The 22,593-nt window shown below is 44.0% G+C and overlaps 1 protein-coding gene and 1 pseudogene across 1 annotated transcript in view; both read right to left on the bottom strand.

The window, feature by feature from the left end:
• The window catches only part of Pde11a (phosphodiesterase 11A), a 353,700-nt gene that overhangs the window by 24,861 nt on the left and 306,246 nt on the right, over positions 1-22,593 (bottom strand). The window contains exons 16-19 of the mRNA XM_034496108.2: positions 22,023-22,100; positions 20,341-20,404; positions 13,051-13,125; positions 7,646-7,729 (exon numbers count right to left, since the gene is read on the bottom strand). Of these exons, the coding sequence (XP_034351999.1) occupies positions 7,646-7,729; positions 13,051-13,125; positions 20,341-20,404; positions 22,023-22,100 (301 nt within the window). The remainder of the gene's footprint in view (positions 1-7,645; positions 7,730-13,050; positions 13,126-20,340; positions 20,405-22,022; positions 22,101-22,593) is intronic.
• Positions 10,759-11,219, bottom strand: LOC117704116 (large ribosomal subunit protein uL24 pseudogene; annotated as a pseudogene).

Raw genomic sequence — 22,593 nt, forward strand, 5'->3', positions numbered from 1 at the left:
TTAATCCTGATACACTGGGTATCTCTTATTACATTATAAATTTCTGAAGTCATGAACATGCAACATACCACACAGTCTCCTGCATCATCTGTATGCTGTATATTGAGCCCAAGTCAATTAACTTGAATATTAAAATAACTAGGAGATTGTATTTCTGGCACTGCTGTGTAAAAGAAAATTTAACATTTTCTCAGTTGAAAAAGTCCAAGTTCTGAAAACTTCGTGGCTATAAACTGGTGCTTTATGGTGGAATTAAGAGCCAATTCAACCATGATGAGAACCAAACCACCTTCTATAAAGATACCATAGGCCATATACTTTAGATTATGAGCAGGGATATAATGGTGCATATTCTGCTGAAAGGATTTTTATGTTTTTTGATGATAACTTAAAGTGACATTATAACCTTTCTTCCTACCTGCCACTGCTCATAATTATCCTGCGCTACTGTATCCAGTGGTTTATTTCCTCTTTATTCATTTGTTCAGCACTTATGGTGCAGCTCTGATGTTTTGAGGTGCTGGGACAGAAACCAGTCTCATGAGGAGAAGAGACAGATAGGCCCAGAGCACACCCTGAGTGGCCCAGGGGGAGACAATGGCGAGTGCTGTGGGGAGCTGAGGGAGGTGGGGCTTTGGGCTGATATGTTGCAGGCAGAGAGAAGAGGGAAGGAAAGGCTGGTAAAGGCAGGAGGAAGATTTTTTTAAAAAAGGATTTAGGGATTCCTGTGCTTTGGAGCAAACTGAGCTTGGGCAAGCAAGTGGGCAAGTGATAAGAGGTGGAGGGTGGAGAGGAAGGGCCTAGAATGAGATGAGATGCCATCAACGCTTCACAGTAGGAACCTGGTATTTTCAACTAGAGGCCTGCTATGATCAGTCCCTCCCCCTCCCTCCCTCCCTCCCACTCTCCCTCCTCCCTCCCTCCCTCCCACTCTCCCTCCTCCCTCCCTCCCTCCCACTCTCCCTCCTCCCTCCCACTCTCCCTCCTCCTTCCCTCCCTCCGTTTCTTCTTTCCTTCTTCCTTCCTTTCTACCTGTTCCGTTCCTCTCCCCTCACCTCCCTTCTCCACCCCCACTCCCCCCCCCCATCTCCATCACTGCAAGAAAGCATAGGAGATATAGCTCATAGCAGAAAGGCTTCTGAAAGTTCACGAAAACATCCACGTGGACGGCTGTATTGCCCTCTCTCTCCTGACCTCCCGACTGGCTAAGAACATCTGGGGTATCTTGGAGGAGGGCGGGTTTTACTACAGTGCTTAGGTTCAGGTGTAGCCTATGTATCAAGGATAGGATTCTGAGAGAAGGAAAGCAAGGCCCTTTCCACCCTTGGCTCCTCATATAGAGACATGATGTTCGTTCCTCTTTTAGATAAATGGTGGTTCAGAAATGCCAGCTGTCTTAGCTTTGAGAAGAGCCTGCCTGCCAGCTCTGTGTGAGGGGACCATCCACAGAAGGACAGAGCCCATGAGACAAGCAAGAGGACATTTGACAGTTGTAGGTAAGGAGGAGAAAGAAAAGCAGGTAGAGAGGAGGAAGGACTGTATAGGAGGAGGGGGGTGAGGTGCCACCACCCTGGTAGTACCTTCTTTGCTGGACTCCCTCTGGAAGGGGAGAGGACCTGTCTGTAGAACCTCAAGAGAAATCCAGAAAAGGGGCAGAATCATCCTCCAGCAAGGTGGCACCGCCCAAGCAACATGGTTGGACTTAGTAGGTAGTGTGGACAGGAAAGTAGCCTTGGGCCTGGGAGGGACTGAGCAGGTTCCCCCAGAACCAGTGATTGAAAAATTGACCAGGGACTGGTGGGGCGGGGACAGAAGGTGTAGGGCACGAGGTGTGCAGACTTGTGACTAGGGCTGTGGCCAGAGTCCTCACAGGTCTGATCACATCTGTGCCATTCATGGTGAGATACCACACACGTGTGTGCTCTCCTTTGTAAAGACAAGTAAGAAACGTTCCCCAACCATCTCTTCTTTGCATCCACTGGAATAGTAAATGCCAGAGAAAATGTGTGCAGGAATGGATCCCTCCCCGTCTCTGCTTCTTAGTTTTCAAAATATCTCATAGAAATGGCCTTTCTTTGCAGGCTTTTAAAGAACATACTATTTTATGCTCTGACCAGTCACTCTGCACATCGTTAGTTCCTTTCCTAGGGAAAAAAAAATCAGACATGAGTCATGAACCATCGGGGCACACCGAGTTGTTTCTTTACAGACTTTCCTCAGTATCTAGAGAGGTTGCCTTTTATAACCTCTTTTCTAGTTTATTGGCCTCTAACTTGCAGTCTCCACAGTTTCAAGTATATTATACTACATATATTTTAAAATTTATTTTATGTGTACGGGTGTTCTGGCTAGTTTTATGACAACTTCACACACACTAGAGTCATTCAGGAAGAGGGAACCTGAGTTGGGAAAAAAAAATGCCCCTACCACATTGGCCTCTGGGCAGGACTGTGGTGCGTTTTCTTGATTGGTGGTGATGTGGGAGGATCCAGCTCAGTGTGGGTGGTCCTGGGTGCTATAAGCAGGCTGAGCGAGTCATGGGGACCAAGGCAGTAAACAGTGTTTTCCCCATGACCTCTGCCTCAATTTCTGACTCCAGGTTCCTATCCTGCTTGAGTTCCTATCCTGACATCCCTCAGTGATGGGCTGGGATGCCAAGCCAGAACACACCGTCTCCTTCCCAAGATGCTTTAGTTATTGGTGTGCTATTACATCAACCCTAACTAGGACAATGGGTGTTTTGCCTGTACATCTGAATCTACCATCTGAGTGCCTGGTTCCCTTGAAGGTCAGAAGAGGGTGTTTGATCCCTTCAAACCGTAGTTACTGATGGTTGTGAGCCACCACGTGGGTGCTGGGGATTGAACCCAGGTCCTCTGAAAGAGCAGACAGTGCTCTTAACAGCTGATCTGTCTCACCATTCCTCAAATATATTTTGAAGATTTCCCCCCCTCACTTTTCCTAGAGGGCACATTAATGGTTGTGCCAGGTGGACTGCATATTCAAGATGATCACTACGACCAAGGTTAGAATAAATAAAGACATAAATAAATTCCAAGTTAATTGTGACTGAACATCAGAAGTCCTGTCATGGTTTTTAAAGACAAGGTCTCATATAGTCCCCGATGGGCTCCACCTCACTATGTAGCAGAGGCTACCCTTAAGTTTCTGGTCCCCCTGTCTCCATCTCCCTACTGAGGGATTATGGGATTATAGTTGTGCAGGGCCAGGGCTGGTTTACAAGGCGCTGGATATTAAATTCCAGGGTAACCCTTTTGCAGTGTCTATGAGGAAATTTATCTCCCGAATCGAAAACCAGTTTGGGATGAGCTGAAGCTCTGATGACCTTGAATAAACTGTCAATAAACAGAAGTATCCTATCTCTGTGCTTCATGGGCATTCTTAGGCACACTGAGGCTCAAGTTGAGAACAGAAATAAGTGGAAAAACTTTGTTTGCTCCCACAAACAGCAGCTCAGAAGAGAGTGTGATGGGGTGGGGGGTAGGGGAGTGTTCTGTTTATCCCTAAGGCTGCCTCTGCAGTGACTCCAAACTTTGATAGTGTCTTTTTTCCTTCTTCTTTCTGACTTTTTTTTTTCTTCCAAAGATGTTGAGCAGCAGGCTAATGGCTCCCCAGCAGGGTGTAAAGACAGCAGAAAGCTCCAGAATCAGATGTCAATGTATTCCTCTAAGACATCCTGCTAGGACAGAGCTAACTAACCAGGGCTTTAGACTTCTCCTGGGGAACACGCTTTAATGCTTCCCGCCTGTTCTGGGCCTCCTAGATGCTTCCTGATTAAAATGCTGTCACAGATAAATCATGGCTTCTGCCTGCTTGCTGTCCCTTTCTCTCTCCCCACCTCTCTCTTTGGTTTTTTTGTTTTGCTTTCCCCCCAAAGTTTGGAACCCCAAGTCTTAAAATACAAATGTGTAGACAGTCCTGTCATGTCATGTCTTTTGTAACTGTCCAGAGAGATGGGTGTGGTCCCCACTGTGCCCTCCCAGCTGGTCTACAGTAAGAGCTAAAGCAATGTCAGGAGTGTCTGATCTTAATTTCTGATAAAAACAGCCAGATTCATTTCTAGGGTGCGCAGGGTCCAAGTGTTACTGTTGGTTGGCTTTATTTATATTCAGGTATTTAATTATATAATTAATCAACCACTCTACCACAAGGCACAGCCCTGTCTGTTTTCATATATTTTCTGTCAGCCACTTCAGCCCAATTATTTAATCCTTCAGTAGCTTCCTAAGAATAGGTTTTAGAGTGAGGCTTCCCCCTTGGTTTTCCTTCTACATAACTGCAGATTGCCTGGATACTAACACTATCCAATAGACAAAGAGTTCTGACTTTCAGCAAATGGGAGTCAGAATGGACTGGTGTGGGTCAGGCCTCTTCAGGCACCTGGGGTTAGTAACACTCTTTCCCCTTTGCTTGGAGGAGATCTGAATCCAACAACCAGGAGCACAAGCAGAAAGTGCTTGATCACTTAGGTTGTTTGACAAGAGGAATCCTTTTAAAGCCACAAAGTAAAACTGAATTAACCAGTGAAACTCAATGGAGTGAAGCTGCCCCGTTTAACCCACACTTACATCTCCTGCCCAGCAGTCACCTCCTCCTCCTGCCACTCCCAGCTGTCCCAGCCCTATACAGAGCATCCTCCAGCCTCCCCAGCCTCCACCCATAACTCCATGCTCCATAGTCCACGCAAAGGACTCCCAACCCTTTCCACCACAGTTTCTTTGCTTGGACTCTACACGAGTGTCTTGCACCCATACCTGCCATCTTGGAGCCCGTGAGTTTGCTTGTTTTCTGTCTTTTGAGTACTATTCTTTGTCCTTTTGCCATGCCCCCAGAGGGTCATCTTAGCAAGATCAAACTGGATTATTTTGCTTTGTATTTCAGACCTTGTGATTCTGGCCCATGCACAACAGAGATTTCCGCCAGCTGCATACTACCTCACTGAGAGGTTCTATCCTCTCAGAACCCCACTATTGCATTCTTCTGTTCTGTTGAACCCAAATGGCTTCTGCAGCAACCCTACTTGTCTCAAACCATTTTCCTTAGGGACCAGTGTCACATCAGTGACTTTCCTTGTAGCTGTACCAAGATTGCCGTCTTCCCAATAGCTGCAATTCCTGCCCAGGGATGGATTATTCATTTCACTTTGGGAACGCCATCAGTTAGTGTGATCAGTACTGCGGGGGAGTCAACATCACACACGGTAGAACACAACCGAGACCATGAGAGGTTCTCTCAATGCTGGCTGTATTTTCAGTTTGATAGCTCTTTGAACAAAAGCTGGTTTCAAAGCCTTATAAAGAATTTACAACTGAAATTGTGGGAAAAAAGAATAGGTGTGACCAAGAAACCAAAAAAAGAGCAAGTTCTTCATTGCCAGTTGCATGTGAAGGTGACAGCAGTGAGTTCGGAGCATCAATCAGCTTTATGAGCAACTTTCTCCATGTTTCCCCTTAGGGTGACATGGATTAAAAAAAAAAAAGATTTATTTACTATGTATATGGCGTTCTGCAGGCCAGAAGAGGGTATCAGATCTCTTAACTACTGAGCCATCTCTCCAGCCTCCTTTAGATCTCATTATAGGTGGTTGTGAGCCACCATGTGGTTGCTGGGAATTGGAATCAGGACCTCTGGAAGAGCAGACAGTGCTCTAACCACTGAGCCATCGTGCCAGCCCTGACATGGCTTGGTGATAGAACAAAATAACAGGGATAGATTTTCATCAGAAGTGTAGAACTGGGCAGCTGGAAAGCCGCCACGCTGAAGAAAAGGTTGAAGCTGAAAAGGACAGGGAATAAACGTGCAGGTGTGTCACCTCACCTGTGTGTCCCACGTCCTGCAGGTGAAAACACCTAACCTCAAAGATGAGTAACGAACACATGAAAAAAAAATTGGGATGCTACATCACGTGCCGTGGACGTATTATTCCCTGAATCTCCAACGTTAATCTCTTTGTTTGGTTTCAGGTAACTTCCTTTTTAACCCAAAGATTTCAGCGTGCTCAGTGGCAGGGCCATGGTAGGCTCAAGGAACTGCGTGTCAGCAATGACGCTCCGTGTGGGAGCCACTCGCAGACCCTTAGCAGGACATGGAGTTGGAATTTCACTTCCAGTCAGAGAAATTTATTAAGTAAAAGATTAACTTATCCATCCCACGAACACCTACGCACAGAGAACTGAGTACCACCAAGCTATAACCTCATGTGGGCAACCAAAGACAACTCAGCAAAGCAGAGGGCACCTGGCCCAGCACCTGTGGGCTCTACATGGTGGCCTGCTTATTCAATGTCAAGGGGCGGGGAACAGACAGGAAGAAAAGAGAGTTAGGATTCTCTATAATAAAGCACATCATTCTTATCCAATCTTTCATTATTAGATGAGAGAATATTATAGTCATTTGTAACCATAACAATTGATTTTAGATTATTTTAAAACTGTATCTGACTGGTTTTATGATATTGGGCATTTAATGGATTATACGAAACGAGAGAGTTTACTTTTATCATTTGTGGTTATTAAAGTTACATTTCTGTCTCTCGAAGACACATTTCTAATTTGTTTGTTTTCAGGGGACTGTGACAGGTCTCTAAAAGTACTGAAAATGAAGTGGTGGGTAAGTTTGAGACTTAATGACTGTGGGGTCCTTAAAAAACAATCCTGTGTTCTTAATGGAGTGGCAGATAGTGAGGCTCTAAAGAGGCTTTGCATCTCTCTTTGAAGTTAGCAACCCGCCTCAGACTGATTGAGCTAGGTCGGGGGTAAAGAACGCACTGGGGTTTCCAGAGGAAACTAAACGCTTAGCAGCAGAATTAAAAGCCAATGCATACCAAACTCTCAGTGCAAGCGGATGCCAGCCCCGATCCAAACTCAAACAGCAGAATGTGAACCACTCAGAGCTGACACATGTCTCCTTGCCCCGGGCGGGTTCTGCACTAGGCAGTGAAGCAACAACTCATTAGTGGTCTCACTCGGTATTCACTGCTTGGCACAGTTATGTTTGCTTAAAGAAGGAGGCAGATTCTGAAGATGGAAGACGCTTCCCACACAAAGCCCAGTGGTCGAGACCCTGGGGTCAGAGCAGAAAGACGTGTTTGATGAAACTCTGGTGTTTCTCATGATATTAATAAAATTTAAAAAGCAAAAAGATTTCCATTTGAGAAATGCAGAGTTAATCAAGGCTAAGTATGCTTCTTCCTTAACAGACTTCTCCAAGCCTTCAATACTTTAATGTATATGGGCATTTGCTTAGTTACTGGGCCTCTGAGCTATTTTTTTTAAATGTTTATTTATTTAGTTATTTATTTATTTATTTAACAGATGGGATCGACTATGGCTGCATCCTTGTGTTTCATGGGGCAGCATTTGGGGAATGAAGAGACAAAGTCTTATAATCCCTGGCTTACAGATGAGGAAGGCAAGGCCATGGAGACTACAGTTTAGAAAGTGGTAGAGAACTGATGTCTCCATTTTCTAAGTTTTCTAACTGATGTCTCTTGGGTCAGAAATTAGAAGCAAGTTTACAGTTTGTAGCCTGTGAATGTCTCCAAAATCACATTTCTGAAGGAGACCTTACCCAGGCTCTCCTTTAGCTCAGGCAGGACAGACAGACACTCACAAGTCAGTAGTACCTGATACAAAGGCATGCAGATGCTATCAATCCACTCCAGTTGCAGCCTGGGCAGTTCATCTTTCCGGTTCCGGTCAAAAATAGCCTAGGGTGAGGAAGCAGAAACCTTGCTTTTATTCACTGGAGTATTTTACAGTCACTTTGTCAGACAACAGTTCAGATTTACCAATGGGGATGTCTCATAGATCCCAGTAGCCTCTCTTCCTTTATCTAGGAAAAGAAATAAAGTATCTTCACATCTTCTTATGAGGTTTGTAAGTGAATTTATTTGAACTTTATGGCTTGCAACACCTTAGGGCCAAAATCTGTCTGCAGGTACAGGTAATTGTTACTAAATCAAGTCACCAGGTCACTGGGAACTGGGTACAAGTCAAGGGGAAGGGAGACACATTTTATTGCCACAAAATAATGCAGGCTTTTCTTTCTGTAGAAAGAGGAAGTCGGGTTGGAAAAAAAATCCTTAACAGAGATCTTCTTTTCTTCTTTTATCTCCTTTGTATTAAACATAGATTCTTTTCCATTTATGATGATTTTAAGGGTTGGGTGCTATCGACAATCATGTGTTTTCTGGTAAGGTTCTGCAATCAGGTGACTAAGTCTTTGTCCTTGGATGGATGGTGGCAGCAGGCATCCATCCTTTCTTCATCCCAGCCCTTAAATTTTATGACATTGTAATGCTTGATATAATTTATAGGCACTTCTAAAAGCCACAGTGATTTATTTCTATCAGGGAGACTTCAATCAACTGGAATTAGAGGGTTAAAATGTGTTTCTTAAGAAACAGCCACCTCAACTCCAGTGAGGATGTCGTTCCCTTTGTTCTGTAAGAGTGAGGCCAGCGCCTGTGACGTTACCTTGTGTCAGTTGATCTGGAAGAGGGGTGCTGTCTCGTTATAACTTGTCTTATTGAAAATCTAGGAGAGAGGTGGCACTCACATCATTCTGGTGCCCATAGTAGTCATGAGGGCAGGTCCAAGCCTCACCCTTAGTCCTGAGATATTGGAAAGCTGCATCCTTCATGTGTAGTGGACATCACTGGTGATCAAATCTGAGGGAAATATCTCTACAGTAGGTAGAAAGCCATTCACTCCCATGGGCTCTGATCCTTTTCAAGAAATGACTAGAATTCAGAGAAGACTGTAGAATGTGGTGGAGAAAGTGACAACCCTTCTGAAATACATAAAGTTTGCTTTAAATATGTCCCTCTAAAAATCTCTGCAGGTCTACACATGCTGTGCCATTATAACAAAATACCAGAGGCCGAGTAACTTTATAAAAAAAAAAGATTTGTTTGGCTCGTAGTTGTGGAGGCTGGAGTGCCTGCATCTGTTGATGGCCTTCTTGCTGGAAGCCCCAGGAGACACAGGACATCATATGGCACTAGGCAAGGAACAAATGTTTATGTCTTCTAGTGCCTCTCCGTTTCCTATAATCCACACTAATTTAATCATGGGCTCCCTCCTAAAGAAATTATCTAGTCCTAATAAGCTCTCAAATGCTATGCCTCTCCCCACCAGAACTGGATTGAGTTCCCATGCTCTCAATACTCACATCGAGGATTAAGTTTTAGCACATGAAACCCCAGGCCTCAGACCATATCTAAACCACAAGCAGTCTGATTTATTTCCTCCATAGTCATTTTTCTACCTGAGTTATTATTTAGTTTTCTGCTTCTGATGAGTATTCTATAAAGATACTTTTTTTAAATTTCAAGAAATTTCAGTATACACATGAATGAAACTTTATGATTATCATTACACATAATTTTAAAATTTGCATCAATAGTAGCAATGCCATCTTCTTGCAAACCTCCAGCCTTATACAAGCAACGCCTTATTTCCTGCGTGCACAGATTTGCCTATTTTATTTGCATGATTCATTTAAAAGGAACCATATGTACAAGTGCACACGGTCTTCATGGTCTTTCGGATTGGCATTGGCTTCTGATCCTCCTCCTGCTCCTCCTCCTCCTCCTCTCCATCTTCTTCTTCCTCCTCTTCTTCCTCCTCCTCTTGCCTCTTCTCTTCCTCCTTTTTGAGACAGGGTTTTTCTGTGTAGCTCTGGCTGTCCTGGAACTCACTCTGTAAACCAGGCTGGCCTGGAAGTCACAAAGATCCCCCTGCCTCACCTCTGGAGTGCTGGGATTAAAGGTGTGTGCTACCATGCCCTGAAAGACTGGCTTTTTTTCATTTAGCATAAGTTTTAAAGAGCTATTCAGATAGCATGTATCAACACCTCTTTCATTCACTTTGCTCATAATTTTCATATTACATTTCAGTGTCGAGATAGACGACATGTTGTTTATTAATTCATCAGTTGATGGACATTTGAGTTGTTTCCACTTTTGGGTTGCTATGATTTGCTGGTGTGAACAGTTGTGTGCTTGTATGGGTGTGTGTCTTATTTTCTTGGTGGATAGAAGTGAATTTCTGGGTTATATGTTAATTTCTAGAAGTGAATTTCTGGGTTATATGTTAATTTTGTTTTGAACTTTTTATATTAGACTTGACTTTTTAAGTTGTTGTTGTTGTTGATGATGATGGTGATGATGGTGATGATGGTGGTGATGATGGTGATGATGGTGGTGGTGATGATGGTGGTGATGATGATGGTGGTGGTGATGATGGTGGTGATGGTGGTGATGGTGGTGATGATGGTGGTAATGATGGTGGTGATGATGGTGGTGGTGATGATGGTGGTGATGATGATGGTGGTGATGATGATGATGCATGTGTGTGTTGATGTGAGAGGAGAACCTTCAGGAGCTGGATCTCTCCTTTCACAGTGGGATAAAGGACTTGAACTCAGGTTCGTTCTTGCACAGTCTGTACTTTACCTGCTGGGCCATCTTGCCAGCTCTCTGTCTAACATTTTGAGGATTCGAGGCTGGTTTTCAAAGTAGCTGCACTAGCTTACATTTCTTCCCATATCTGATGAAGTCCAGGCTTCTCTGAAAACCTATGTGTTTGTTCTGTCTTAAATAATGATCTTCTCCGTGCGTGAAGTGGTACCTCACCACCATTTCAACTGGCATTTTCTCTCTCTCTCTCCCTCTCTCTCTCTCTCTCTCTCTCTCTCTCTCTCTCTCTCTTTCTTTCCTTAAGGAGTCTTTACTGAAAGCCATGCATGAGATGTGTCTACTCCCGCATCTTCTCGATAGTTTCTTCCTTGTATTTGCCCTTCTCCTTCCCCACTTGTCGGGACTTGGCTTTCCTTTCCAGGATCTTCTTGCAGTCCTTGTCCAGCTTCAGCCTGGTGATGACCACCTTGCTGGGGTGGATGCCCACGTGGACAGTTGTGCCATTAGCCTTCTCTCGCTGGACCCGCTTAATGTAGATGATGTACTTCTTCCTGTACACCTGGACCACTTTGCCAATCTGCTGGCCTTTGTAGTGTCCTCGAACAACCTGAACTTCATCATCCTTTCGAATGGGCATAGACCAAACATTATACTTCTGTCTTAGTTCTTTGGAAAGAGGGGAAGACATGATCTTCCTCCGAATGTGAGAAGGTGCATTGAAATGCTGTTTGCAGTTCTTGCTCCAGTCAGAAGTCACGAAGGGATTGAATTTCATTTTGGCAGCTGGGATCCACCGATGGCCACAAAAGGAAAGCTCAACTGGCATTTTCATGATGGTTAAAAATTCTTAACAATCTTCGTGTGTGCTTGTTGGCTACGTGCTTGTTCATGAGTCTGCTCATAAGTGAAATATATGCTTATGTGCCTATTCATGAGTATTTCCCAACAGCTGACATCATTTCTGGATACACGGTGTTGAGCTTCATGTTTGACACATGTCAGTGCACAAGCCTGTTTTATCAATCAGCTCGATGCTTCTAACATGAACCCTCTGACTGTGGTCCAGCCAGCTTCAGCTTGGTCTCAGAAGGTTACTGGGATGATCTCTGGACCATGCACCACAGGAATGATTTCTAAAAACCAAAGGATGAGGAAGCAGTAGTGTCAGCTTTGGGTGCATTCCAGACATTTCTGCTGCTGGGTCCATGAGGGAAAGTCAGACTTTTCTGGAGGAGACAGCTATGTTAAGTAGCCTCTTGTGAGGAGAGAGTAGCATTTACAGCTATAGATCCACCATGAAATTAATTTCATTTATGTCTCCAGAGAAGGCCTTAGCTGAGCCTACAGATAAAGGCTCCTTAGTCCTGCAACACTGCGCCTGCCGGCTCCGGACACTGGCCATTTATTTTTCCCCCCATTTAACTAAATGACCTGTGTTGCTGCCTTGTAAACCCTGCAGAGAGTGAGTGTGCCCCAGGAATGGTTTTTAGAGGGAAGGAAAAGCTTTTATTTTAATGTAGTTATGTAGCCTAGAGAAATTTGGGTTATAGGTTTTTACAAATGAACTATGTATATTCTAAACTAATGGTTTTCATTTCCAAACAAAATCTGGTACGAGCCGCAGAAAGAATAAAGTGTGCTTTCAACCCCATATAGATTAAGCTGGTTGGTGTGTTTCAACCTTTTCGGTCCTCCAGACTTTTACAGGTAAGCAACTGACAGAAGAGTCAGCCTGAGCAAGGCTATGGTTTCAGCTGAGTGAAACTGTTCAAGGTAGGAAAGGGAGGACCCTTCTCTTCAGCAAGGCAGGGTGTGTGAAAATTCAAAGATCTTACTAATATCACCAACTATTCAAGACAGGGTGACCTGGAATCCTCAAAAAAGAGACATTCTTGACAACTGACAAGCACTGTGTTCTTCATTAAACCTACTGTGTGTGCTGCAAGGTTAGGCTTTAAAATACTTCACCCCAGCTCAGGGTAACCAGGGAAGATGTTTTAGCTGCTCACTAGGAATGAAGAGGCTGACCCCTCCCTAGGGTGGTGACCAGGGCTTCTTTACCTTGAAGGAAGAGACAACAGCAGCCCCAGCTTGTCATTAGCATTCTCAGACAGGGATTGCCTGAGGGAATCCAACATAAACAGCATGCTAGCCGCCAGAACCTGGGTCCCCACACCTCCGTTTGCAAGCAAGCAAGCAAGCAAACAAACAAACAATAGTTTGCAATGGTTTGCTTTGGGAAGTTTAAAAGTTCAGAACTGAAAAATAAAACCCAGCTAGCTCCTTGAGGCTGGACAACTCAATTTTTAATTTTCTGCTGTTATTCCTGTTCCAAAGTGGGTATATGTGAAATGCCAGCACTGGCTCTGAGATGTTGAAAATCTGCCCTGCACACCCTCCCATGCCCGCTTCTTTGTCTTGTCATTAAACAGTTCAGCAGTCTCAGTCAGAAACCTGGGAACATGGTGGTTGGCATCCCTGTTCAGTTAAAGTTTCAAGCTTCCCAGGAGTTCTCCAGGCCCCTCCCCCCCACTTCAAGCTATGGTTTGGCGTAACCTTTGACAATTCCATTCAAAAGCGTAGTGATATTAAAAGGACAGGCTTACAGAGGGGGTGAGCTTGAGTTCTGACCTCTCCCGATCTCCTTGTTCAAAGAACTCACTGGTTACAAGTTCAGCCACCTGAAAGACAGAAGCATTTGAATTTATCTGTAGTGTAGTACGCTATGAGACGTGAAAGTTATTTCTGGCTTATGTGCATGGTCATCATCTTGATTTGGAGAGCATGGTCTTTAGGCTGCCCGAATCTGGTACTCAAAGCACTGATTAGAGGCAGGGCCCAGTTGCTGTTTGCTCAATTGTCTGCTTGCACTGACATGCACACACTGCATGCTAACTGATGGCACCACTGTGGTCCATTATACCCATAATGCAACGGTTGCTCTACTCCCAGCATTTTCTTTCCTTTCACTCATGAACACAGATGATCCACAGTCACAGTAAACAGGCTGGTTTCTATTCCCTTAGTTTGTGGTTCTCGGGATCATTTGAGGACAGAAAATTGATAGCGCAGATAAATACTGAGCAGGTACTTCTGACGACACTAGGGTGTGCAGCTAACAAATCTCTGAATGAACTCCTTGTGACTGGTGCATGTTGGAAGACTCGGGAGAAAAAGTTCTAGGCACTTGACAGCAAGGAAGCCTGGATCACCAAACTATTCTTTTCCCTCTATTTTATGTTCTTACAGAAGAGGAGAATCTTCTGCCCTACGAAAGTGAGTTTAATTTGGTCAGGTACATGGAATCAAGACAATTTTTCTAAGTCAGGCCTGGTGTCACAGGTCCATAGTTATAGCTGCGCAGGGTTCTGAGGCAAGGCCTGCCTGGTTATAGAGTGAGTTCGGGGATACCTATGGAGTTTAGTGAGAACATATCTCAAACAGTGCAAAGAGGCCTGGGGACAAAGCTGTGTGACAGAGTGTGCGTTTAATGTGTAAGAGGCCCCAGCACTACAAGAAAAATAAAGGTAGTTTATTTATATCCTTTTTATTAAAGGATCTTTAAAGACAACATCAAGCTTACATCCATATATATATATATATATATATATATATATATATATATATATACACACACAATAAAGGTGAGAGTAACAATACATAATATTAAAAAACTCAAATATCCAGTAAGGTCAGATCTCTAACATTTCTGATAGGAAGTGTGAGTTGCATTCAAGAATTCATCAGCATAGAGGTAGTAGGAAGTGATCAGAAACCCCCTCATGTGCCCCTGTGCTTGTAGGTTCTGGAACCTGGGTCACATCTCTCCTCTCCAGCCTTGGCCACTACCTTTAATTTCCACATTCTGGACTCTATTTTCCTCTGCTTTTAAAGAAGAAACAGTCCCCCATAGTCTCATTAGCAGGCTCCAAGACCCTCCCTCAGCTGCCCCTGAAGCCTTGTCTTTTGCATTAATGTAGATGCACACAAGGCACCCGAGGCAGGAATCTTGTGTGCTCTCTGGAAAGCAAAGACACTAATGGGAACTACTGCTCTTCTCCTAAAGTCGCCCGCCCACCCTCCCTCTGCTCCTTTCACAGTTTAACTGGAACCCATTTTAATTGTACTTAAAAACCCCGTCAGGATCATTAAGTGGCTCCCGATTGGAGTTTTCATTAAAGAAGGAAGCTAAGATGCTAATCAGGCCATGGCGTGTGTGTGTGTGTGTGTGTGTGTGTGTGTGTGTGTGTGTGTGTCGCTGAGAAAGCCCACATACTTAAACTCCTGTTCCTGAGGATAGATGAGTGCACTAACCCTAGTTAAGACACATTCTGAAGAAGATTTTTTAAAAATAAAACCAACATCTAAGAAGTTAGCAATGCAGCTACGGAATCTCTGAATGATGCCCCGCCTGAGAAGCTGAGTCAGGAGGGTTGTCATGATTTCAAGGCCAGCCTGAGTTACAGCGTAAGATCTATCTCAAAATATGTTGTCAAGGGCTGGAGAGAGGGCTCTTCCAGAGGACAAAAGTTCGAATCCTAGTACCCTGGTGGCTGACTACTGTAATTGACTACTGGAGCTCCAGTCCAAGGGAATTCAAAACCCTCTTCTGGCCTTTTGGGCACTGTGCACTCATGCAGTGCACAGATACACATGTAGAGGAAACACCCATACACATAAGATAAAAATTAACCTTAATTTAAAAACTCTTTATGAAGATATTAATATAAACACATACATAAATGCATATATTTGCATTTTATTTTTAAGAGTATGTGTGTGTGTTTGTGTTTGCAGGTTGTCTTAGGGTTTCTATCGCTATGAGGAAACGCCATGACCAAAAAGCAAGCTGGGGGCTTGCTCTTCATGGCTTGCTCAACCTGCTTTCCTATAGATCTCAGGATCACCAGGGATGGAACCACCACAATGGGGTACCTCTTCCCCCATCAATCACTAAGAAAACGCCTTACAGTTGGATCTTATAGGGACATTTTCTCAATTGAGGTTCCCTCCTTTCAAATGACTCCAGTTTGTGTGCCGAATTGACATAAGACTAGCCAGCACATATGTGTTGACTGATGTTTGTCAAGGATGTACTTGCATGAGTGTACAAGTTCGTGTAGAGGCCAGAAGCTGATGTCCAGTGTTGTCTTTGCTTATTGTAACCATCGATTCAGGAGCTGCCGTAGCACTGCCCTTTCCTCAGTACCTGGCAGGGCCACCTGCTTCTGTGCAGCCGGTTCTCTAAGTCCTACCTTCTCACAGGATAGGCAGAGATGTTGAAAGGTGTTAGTCAACTACACACATTCTTTACATGACCTTTTGTGACTTCTAATGTGTCACAGTGAAACTGACAAGGGCTCAAATGGACGAGAACTGTCCTGTTCACACCAGACTGTGATGTGAGAAGAAACAAATTCTTGTTTGTGTTAAGGAACTGAAAATCAGAGTGTATTTACTATTGTGGCAAAGCCCAGCCTAACATTGATATAGAAGAGAATTGGTATTAAGGCAAGATATTGATGGTTAAAAAGACATAAAAAGAGAAAAGAAAATGAGAGAGAGAGAGAGAGAGAGAGAGAGAGAGAGAGAGAGACAGAGACAGAGACAGAGACAGAGACAGAGACAGAAAGAGAGAACCTTAAGTCATGTAGCATCATATTGGTGGTGGCCAGGTATCAGACAGACATGAGGCTGCACAGAGGACGGTCTGTTATGCAACGTTGTGCAGTTATCACTGAAAGGGAACAGACGCTATTCCTAAGGAATGTATAATTTTAGGAAAAGAGATTGGAAAACAAATGCTAACAGCGTGCAGTGTAGCTATTCACGATTTCCCCAGGCGCTCTAAAAGCGAGCTCAGAAAGATTAGCAGGTTTATAATGAAGGATGAAAGGGAACAGAAAAATCCAGTGCTGTGGGGATGGAGATAAAGCTGTTTCTTAATTCCAAACTAGAAATATTAAAATTAAGGTGTCCTTTAGATGAAAAATATTAATTAAGACTGGGCTTTGAAATAAGAATTTAATTAATGGTATGGCCAGTATACTTATGAATAAATAGCTGAATGAAATAGGTAGCTTCCAGCAAATTCCTTTAAAAAATAAATTTAAATGACTTTAAAACACTCTGTGTGTGTGTGTGTGTGTGTGTTGCCACAATGCCTGTGGAGGTCAGAGGACAACTTGCAGGAGCTGGTTCTGTCTTCCTACCTTATGGGTCTATGGGTCTGGGGAACAGAACTCAGGTCTTCAGGTTCTTGGCATCAAGCACCTCGACCTGATGAGCCATCTTGCTGGCCCAGCAATATTTTTTTTAATGGAAAAATGGATCCTGGGATAATGTGACGACACAGTTCTCTTATGAAAGCCTGCGAGGTCTCTGGTTCTCAAATGAGGACACAAGAAAGGAAGAGATGTGCTATATTTGTCTACTCCTGAATGTCAGAAAGCAAAAAGAATCTAAGATGTTCGTGTAGAGAAGAACCACTTTGTTCAATGTTTAAGAATACTTTAGTGCTTAAGAAACCATAAGTCTGTGATTATATAAAAACTTGCTCACAATCTTCAGGTAAGAAGTAGGCTGAGAAAGCTGCTTAATGTTAGAGGGCACAGTGGAAAAGGGATCATTTACCTAGGGGAAGTAAAAGGCCCTGGAAAGACAGCCATGATTGGGATGGGGGTCAGGGTGGGGATTGAGATGAAGATGGGGAGTTGGGAGGTTTGATGGGAGTGTGGGGTGAGAAGCATCCCACAGGGAACCAGGCTCACTGTTGGTGGAGACTTCATCGCGAATGCCTGGAGGGCTTGGTATCTCCATGGACCATTGGCTACGGATGAACGCCCTTTATCTCTTTCCTAGCTGAATGGGAATTCTGTGGTGGTATTTGTATGTGGAGGTCATTGTCTGATGCTGTGTTTTGGGAACATTTAGGTCCTTGGCTTACATCTAAACCTGTTGTAGGGATGGCACATTATCGTCTGGAGACTTTAGACTTTGAGCCTGATGCCCTGACTGATGGGCCATCCAGTTTGTCTTCCCTGGGGAGAGGATGCTTGTCTGAAAGGACAGTGAATGACATTTCTTGTGATTTGAAGGACGAACAGTGCTAGACAGATTCTCACAAACTTTCTAACTTTCTACTTGTTGGGTGAAGGACTAGATTGTACTTTTTGGTGGAATGGGGTCATGCAACACGTCTGGACCAATGGACTGTTGAAGGCATTTCGTTTTTTTCTACTGTCAGACCCTCAGGGTCCATCATCTTAGCCCAGAATGAAAACAGAGGTGCTGGCCACTACGAATGTAGCCTAGCAAAAATCTGTAAATTCACTAAAATATGAGACACTGGTGGCTGCTGTTGAAAAGTCATTGCCTGGTTCTGGAGCACGAGCTTTTCAAACGGCACATGTCACCATGTCAAAAGGTTAGACCTGTTTAAGCCACGGTGTTTAAAACTGCAGACAGCTCCAGGCTGTGGAGAAAACTTTGGCCCTTTACGAATGAGGGCTTGGTGTTAATCTGCTGGGATCTATTTTGTTCTGAGGATTTCAGTTTATGAGTCTCGCTTCAGGAGTCCGCGCCATCCCAGCAGATCTAGCCAGTGCGGGACCTTCCCCTGTGGCTGTTCGCCACTCGCCAGCCACCTTCTCCAAGACCAACAATGGCCTTCGCAAACCCACAATCTTCTTCCTCCTCTTCTTTCCTGGAAGTCTTCAGCGTCTTCTTCGTTTATTCTTTTTGTACCCAAGAAACCATGAGTCATACTTAGCCCCCTGGTCTGAGTAGTTACTGTGTCGGTCATGATGGCACAGTGACCCTCCAGAAGCTGAGAGGTGGGAGTCTAATTTTAATCCACCAGCTGCCATCTATGGAAGACCTCGGGCTATTTACCCAAAGCCCCATCCTTCCTGTATTTGAAGTGAATGTAATAACCAAATTAATTTCCTAAAACTCCGAAACATCACTCCAAACTCTGGCTAAGATAACAGAGGGTTATTCTTGCAGAGTTCTTGGGGCAGTGGTTTGCATCAGTTTGATGGGCAGAAGTCCAGGGGTCGGTGGCGTGCTCCTTTGAAGGCTCCTCCTGTTCTTTGCCTCTTTCTGGTGTTTGGTAGCTACCGGCACTCGTTGGTTTGTAGACATTATCTGTCAGTGTCTGTCCGACTCTCACCTTGGCGGCTCTTCTGCATTCCGAGTGAAGAGCCCCATACTCGGGAGACCCTTCCTCAAGCCTCCGGAATCGCGACCACCCAAAGATCACAAGAAACCATACCTGGATGCAATCAGCAGAGGTTTATTAGGGAAAGAGCTGGCAGCCAGCGGTCTGACCAGGTACTCGCGCTGGAGTCAAGGTCCGACCCCCTCGGCCAGTCCTTGGAGGGTTTTAAAGGGAAAAACCACAAACCAGGGGAGTGGGATGGGGTTGTTAAAGATACAAAACATGAAAACAGTGGAACAATTCAGAGGTATTCACTCTAAATGATTAGTGTCATGTGGAAATCGCCCTGCATTCTTCTCAAAAATGTGGTTTTTACCATGCCATTGTGCCCTATCCGGCCATTTCAGATTGCTATCTTTACTTTTTCCGGCTATAGGGCTAGGGCCCCACCTAGGTGGTAGCATCTTTATCTGTAATCAGGAATGCCTTCCTGCCTTGGGCGAGGCTTGAGGAATGTAATCCAGCAAGTGTCCTTCACCTGGAATGTGAAGGCCTGAAATCTTATTTTCAGTTCTGTAAGGCAAAAAATCTACACATATTTCATAAAATGGCCTTTATAATTTTTCACTCTACACGAGCTCCATGTGCTGTCTGCTCTCTTACAAGGACATCTGTGACTGGAGCTGGCACTCCTCTGGACAATCCAGGCTCTTCTCCCTCCCAAATCTTTACCACATGTACTCTTGCATATAGAAAACTGTCCTTTTCTCCTTAGGTAATGGTTATAGGCTTCTGGGATTCTGACATGATATGTTTGTGTGGGGATTATTCAGCCTACTGTGTACCTACCATAAAGTTTTTTTTAAAAACAAGATTAAATAAAACAACATATACACAAACGAGTCATTTATTGATATATGGATATATCCTATTTTCCACAAAATGTCATTTTAAGATCCCAAGTTACTGTTTTGTAACTTACAGTCTACATAATAGGTGTCTCATAAAACTTAGTGAGTTTGCTGCTAGCTAGTCCCACACTCAGGAGGCTGAGGCAGGAGCAGCACTTGAGCCAAAGAATTTGAGAGCAACCTAGAGACAATAAAATAAAATAAAATAAAATAAAATAAAATAAAATAAAATAAGAAATAAAATAGAATTAAGTTAAAGAGGGGAACAAAACCTAAGAGCTTTTATTAACTCTTCTCAGTGATCAAGGATCTTGAATTAGGGAGCTGCTTAATTCAAAACTACTGTTGCTTAAAAATAATGCTTGGATGTACTGAGAAACTATAAGATCAATATTAGTCTTGCTAAAAATTAAATGGGATGCCGTTCATGTTGACAATAGAGCTCTCTGACACTTAAATAGTATCTGAAAACAAAAACAGAATTTCTCTTTTCCTGTTTTCTTTTTCCTAAGCGATAACCAAGATGTTGTGCTAAAACACGGTTACGTAGTCAAAAACCGTATTGTGAACTGTTTGGCTTAAGGAACAGTCGAAGCGTTATTCGGATTTAGCACATTAGAAAATTCTCGAAGCCAGAAATAGCCCTGTTCAGTGGGAGCACACTCGAAAAAGGCTTTGGGGTAAGATGCCTTACGACTTAGCCGGCTGTGGCTCTGTGCCAGACCAGTACCTCGAAAAGACCCTGGTCTCAGTGCGGGAGGCCAGTGCTCCGTCCCCCCTTCCGTCCCCTCCTCTGCTGAGCTCTGCCATTAATCACCACTTGCCTGTCTGGAGATCTCCCACGGTTTGGTCACGGCTCCAAGGTCACAGGCTGTCATTAACATTGATCTGAAAAACAGAACAGAACAAACAGCCTGAATAATCTTCTGTTGCATTCCTAAGCAAACTCACCCGAGATCCATATAAAAATAAGGAGCCGGGGCCAGCCCACATCTTCCTCCCTCAACACGGGGCCACACTGTTTATAGTCTCCTTGTTCTGCTTCTCCATCATGAAGCAGACACTGTCTAGAAGACAAAGGCCTCTCACATCCTGCCCGTTGCCCTTTGTTTTGTTTGTGGCAAATCCAGGAAAGCGGGACAGTCCTCTTTCTACACCTGAGTCAAGCAAGCTCTGGTTAAAATAACATGCAGGGAGCCTTTCCCTTTCTTAACTATAAGCAATATGATCTCGGTGTATAACACTGTGTGGCCGATGAGTCTGCTTACTGACTTAGCACAGATGACAAAGCACAGGAGCCCACGCCAAAGAGCTGAGGGACACGCTGTGGAAGGAACTCTTTTATGTTCATAGCTCCACACAGTCACGATTTAGCAGAGAGCCACACTGTGTCATCTGGGTTACTGCCCAGAGTCCACTATATTTTATACACATTCTCAAAAATGTATCTGGCTATAGCTTTCCTTCATCTGTGCATACATAAAACACAGGTACAGCATGAATCAGGTTTTCAAGGGCAGATTTAACTAGGTTCCACTGCTGAACTGTGGAAACGCTGGAAATAGCTCAAATCTTTGTGAGAGTATTCTCAGATGTGGTAAAAGAGCAAAAATTAAGGTATATCTTTCAACTCCATTCTGCAGGGTTTTTTTTTTTTTTTTTTTTTTTTTTTTTTTTTTTTCAGCTGTACTGGAAGTATACGATGAAAAGTACCCCAGGCCTGGATCCAGGAGGTGCCCTGGCTGACACGCTCAGAAGAAAGGGTATGCCGAGAAAGGTCAGAGGGTTGTCCTGCTGTCAGCTAGCATTTTAAACCCTGCTGGATCTCAACATCTTGGAAACATGTCTGCCGCCCAGATGGCAGAACAGGATTGGAGCGGGCAGAGTCCCAGCTAACAATGGGTCATTCATGGCGAGCCAGGCTGCGCCAGTATCAGCCACCCCCTTGGACTAGAGCAGCATTTAAGAAGCAGCACCAAACACCCATATGCTAAGTTCTGTGCAAGCAGAGATGAGTCTGTCTATTGTTGGGTTCTGGTCCTCCGTAGGGAGCATCTTGCAGTACTCGCTCTCCCCTGCTTCTGCAGGAATGGTTTCCTAACTAAAGGACTAACTGCTGGCTGACAGAACTCTCCTGCAGCCGCAGAGTTGGATGCGATCACTCTTACAGGCAGAAGTACTGAGACACCGAGTAACTATCTCGAGGTAAATAAAGGGTTCAGGATTCTGTATTTATCACAAAGCTACCAGATTTATCCACACACTCCACGGATTCTCATTTTAGATTTTCTGAGTTCAAGAGGGAAGGAACATGACTACAGGTAGCACGAGCTGGTGTCTCCCGCTCAGGAAATAATCTCTGTGTGGTTGCCTATTCGGAGCATACTTTGGATAATTACTTAGGTTCTATTCAATTGATAACCTGAAACTTTTCCAGAGTACACAGACACAGTGTGTCTAAATGTACAATAACTGAAAGCCCGCACAAACGCACGCTTTTTCTCACCGGAACACATCCCGGTGGCTTGTGATGCTCCAGTCGTAGTCTCCTTTACTGACAAGCTCGAAGAACTCAGTTCTTCTCCTGCAGGAAAATCAAAGGAAGAAAGAGGGGGGGGAACCCTGGAATGAAATTTCTCAGTCTATGAAGTGACATAAACACAGTTACGGGGGAAATATAAGGCGACCTGAACTCAGTAACTTAATATTTGAAATCACGAGGCTAAAGAAGTATCAAAATAAATCACCTAAAAATGTTGAGACATCAAGAGAAAGTGGCAATCATTTCTAAATGTATTTACAACAAAGGATATTACAAGTCCACAAAACAGAAGGCAGTGTGGTCAGGAGTGTGTGTTATGAAGTCTCTAGAATGCTGGGAGTCAGAGGAGGAGGTAAGGACAGACAGGAAGCAGGGGCAGCTTCAGGACACCTTTTCATTACTCAACATGGGAGATTCGAGACAAGATAAACTCCCTGGTAGTAAATTCAAGGTAAATATTTGTTTTCCAGCTCAGAAAATAACAATTTTACTACCTTTGCGCTTAAATTCATGGCTGTCACTAGGTTGGGAAGTA

Source organism: Arvicanthis niloticus, chromosome 2 (genome assembly GCF_011762505.2).
Source record: "Arvicanthis niloticus isolate mArvNil1 chromosome 2, mArvNil1.pat.X, whole genome shotgun sequence".
In the NCBI taxonomy this organism is placed as follows: Eukaryota; Metazoa; Chordata; class Mammalia; order Rodentia; family Muridae; genus Arvicanthis; species Arvicanthis niloticus.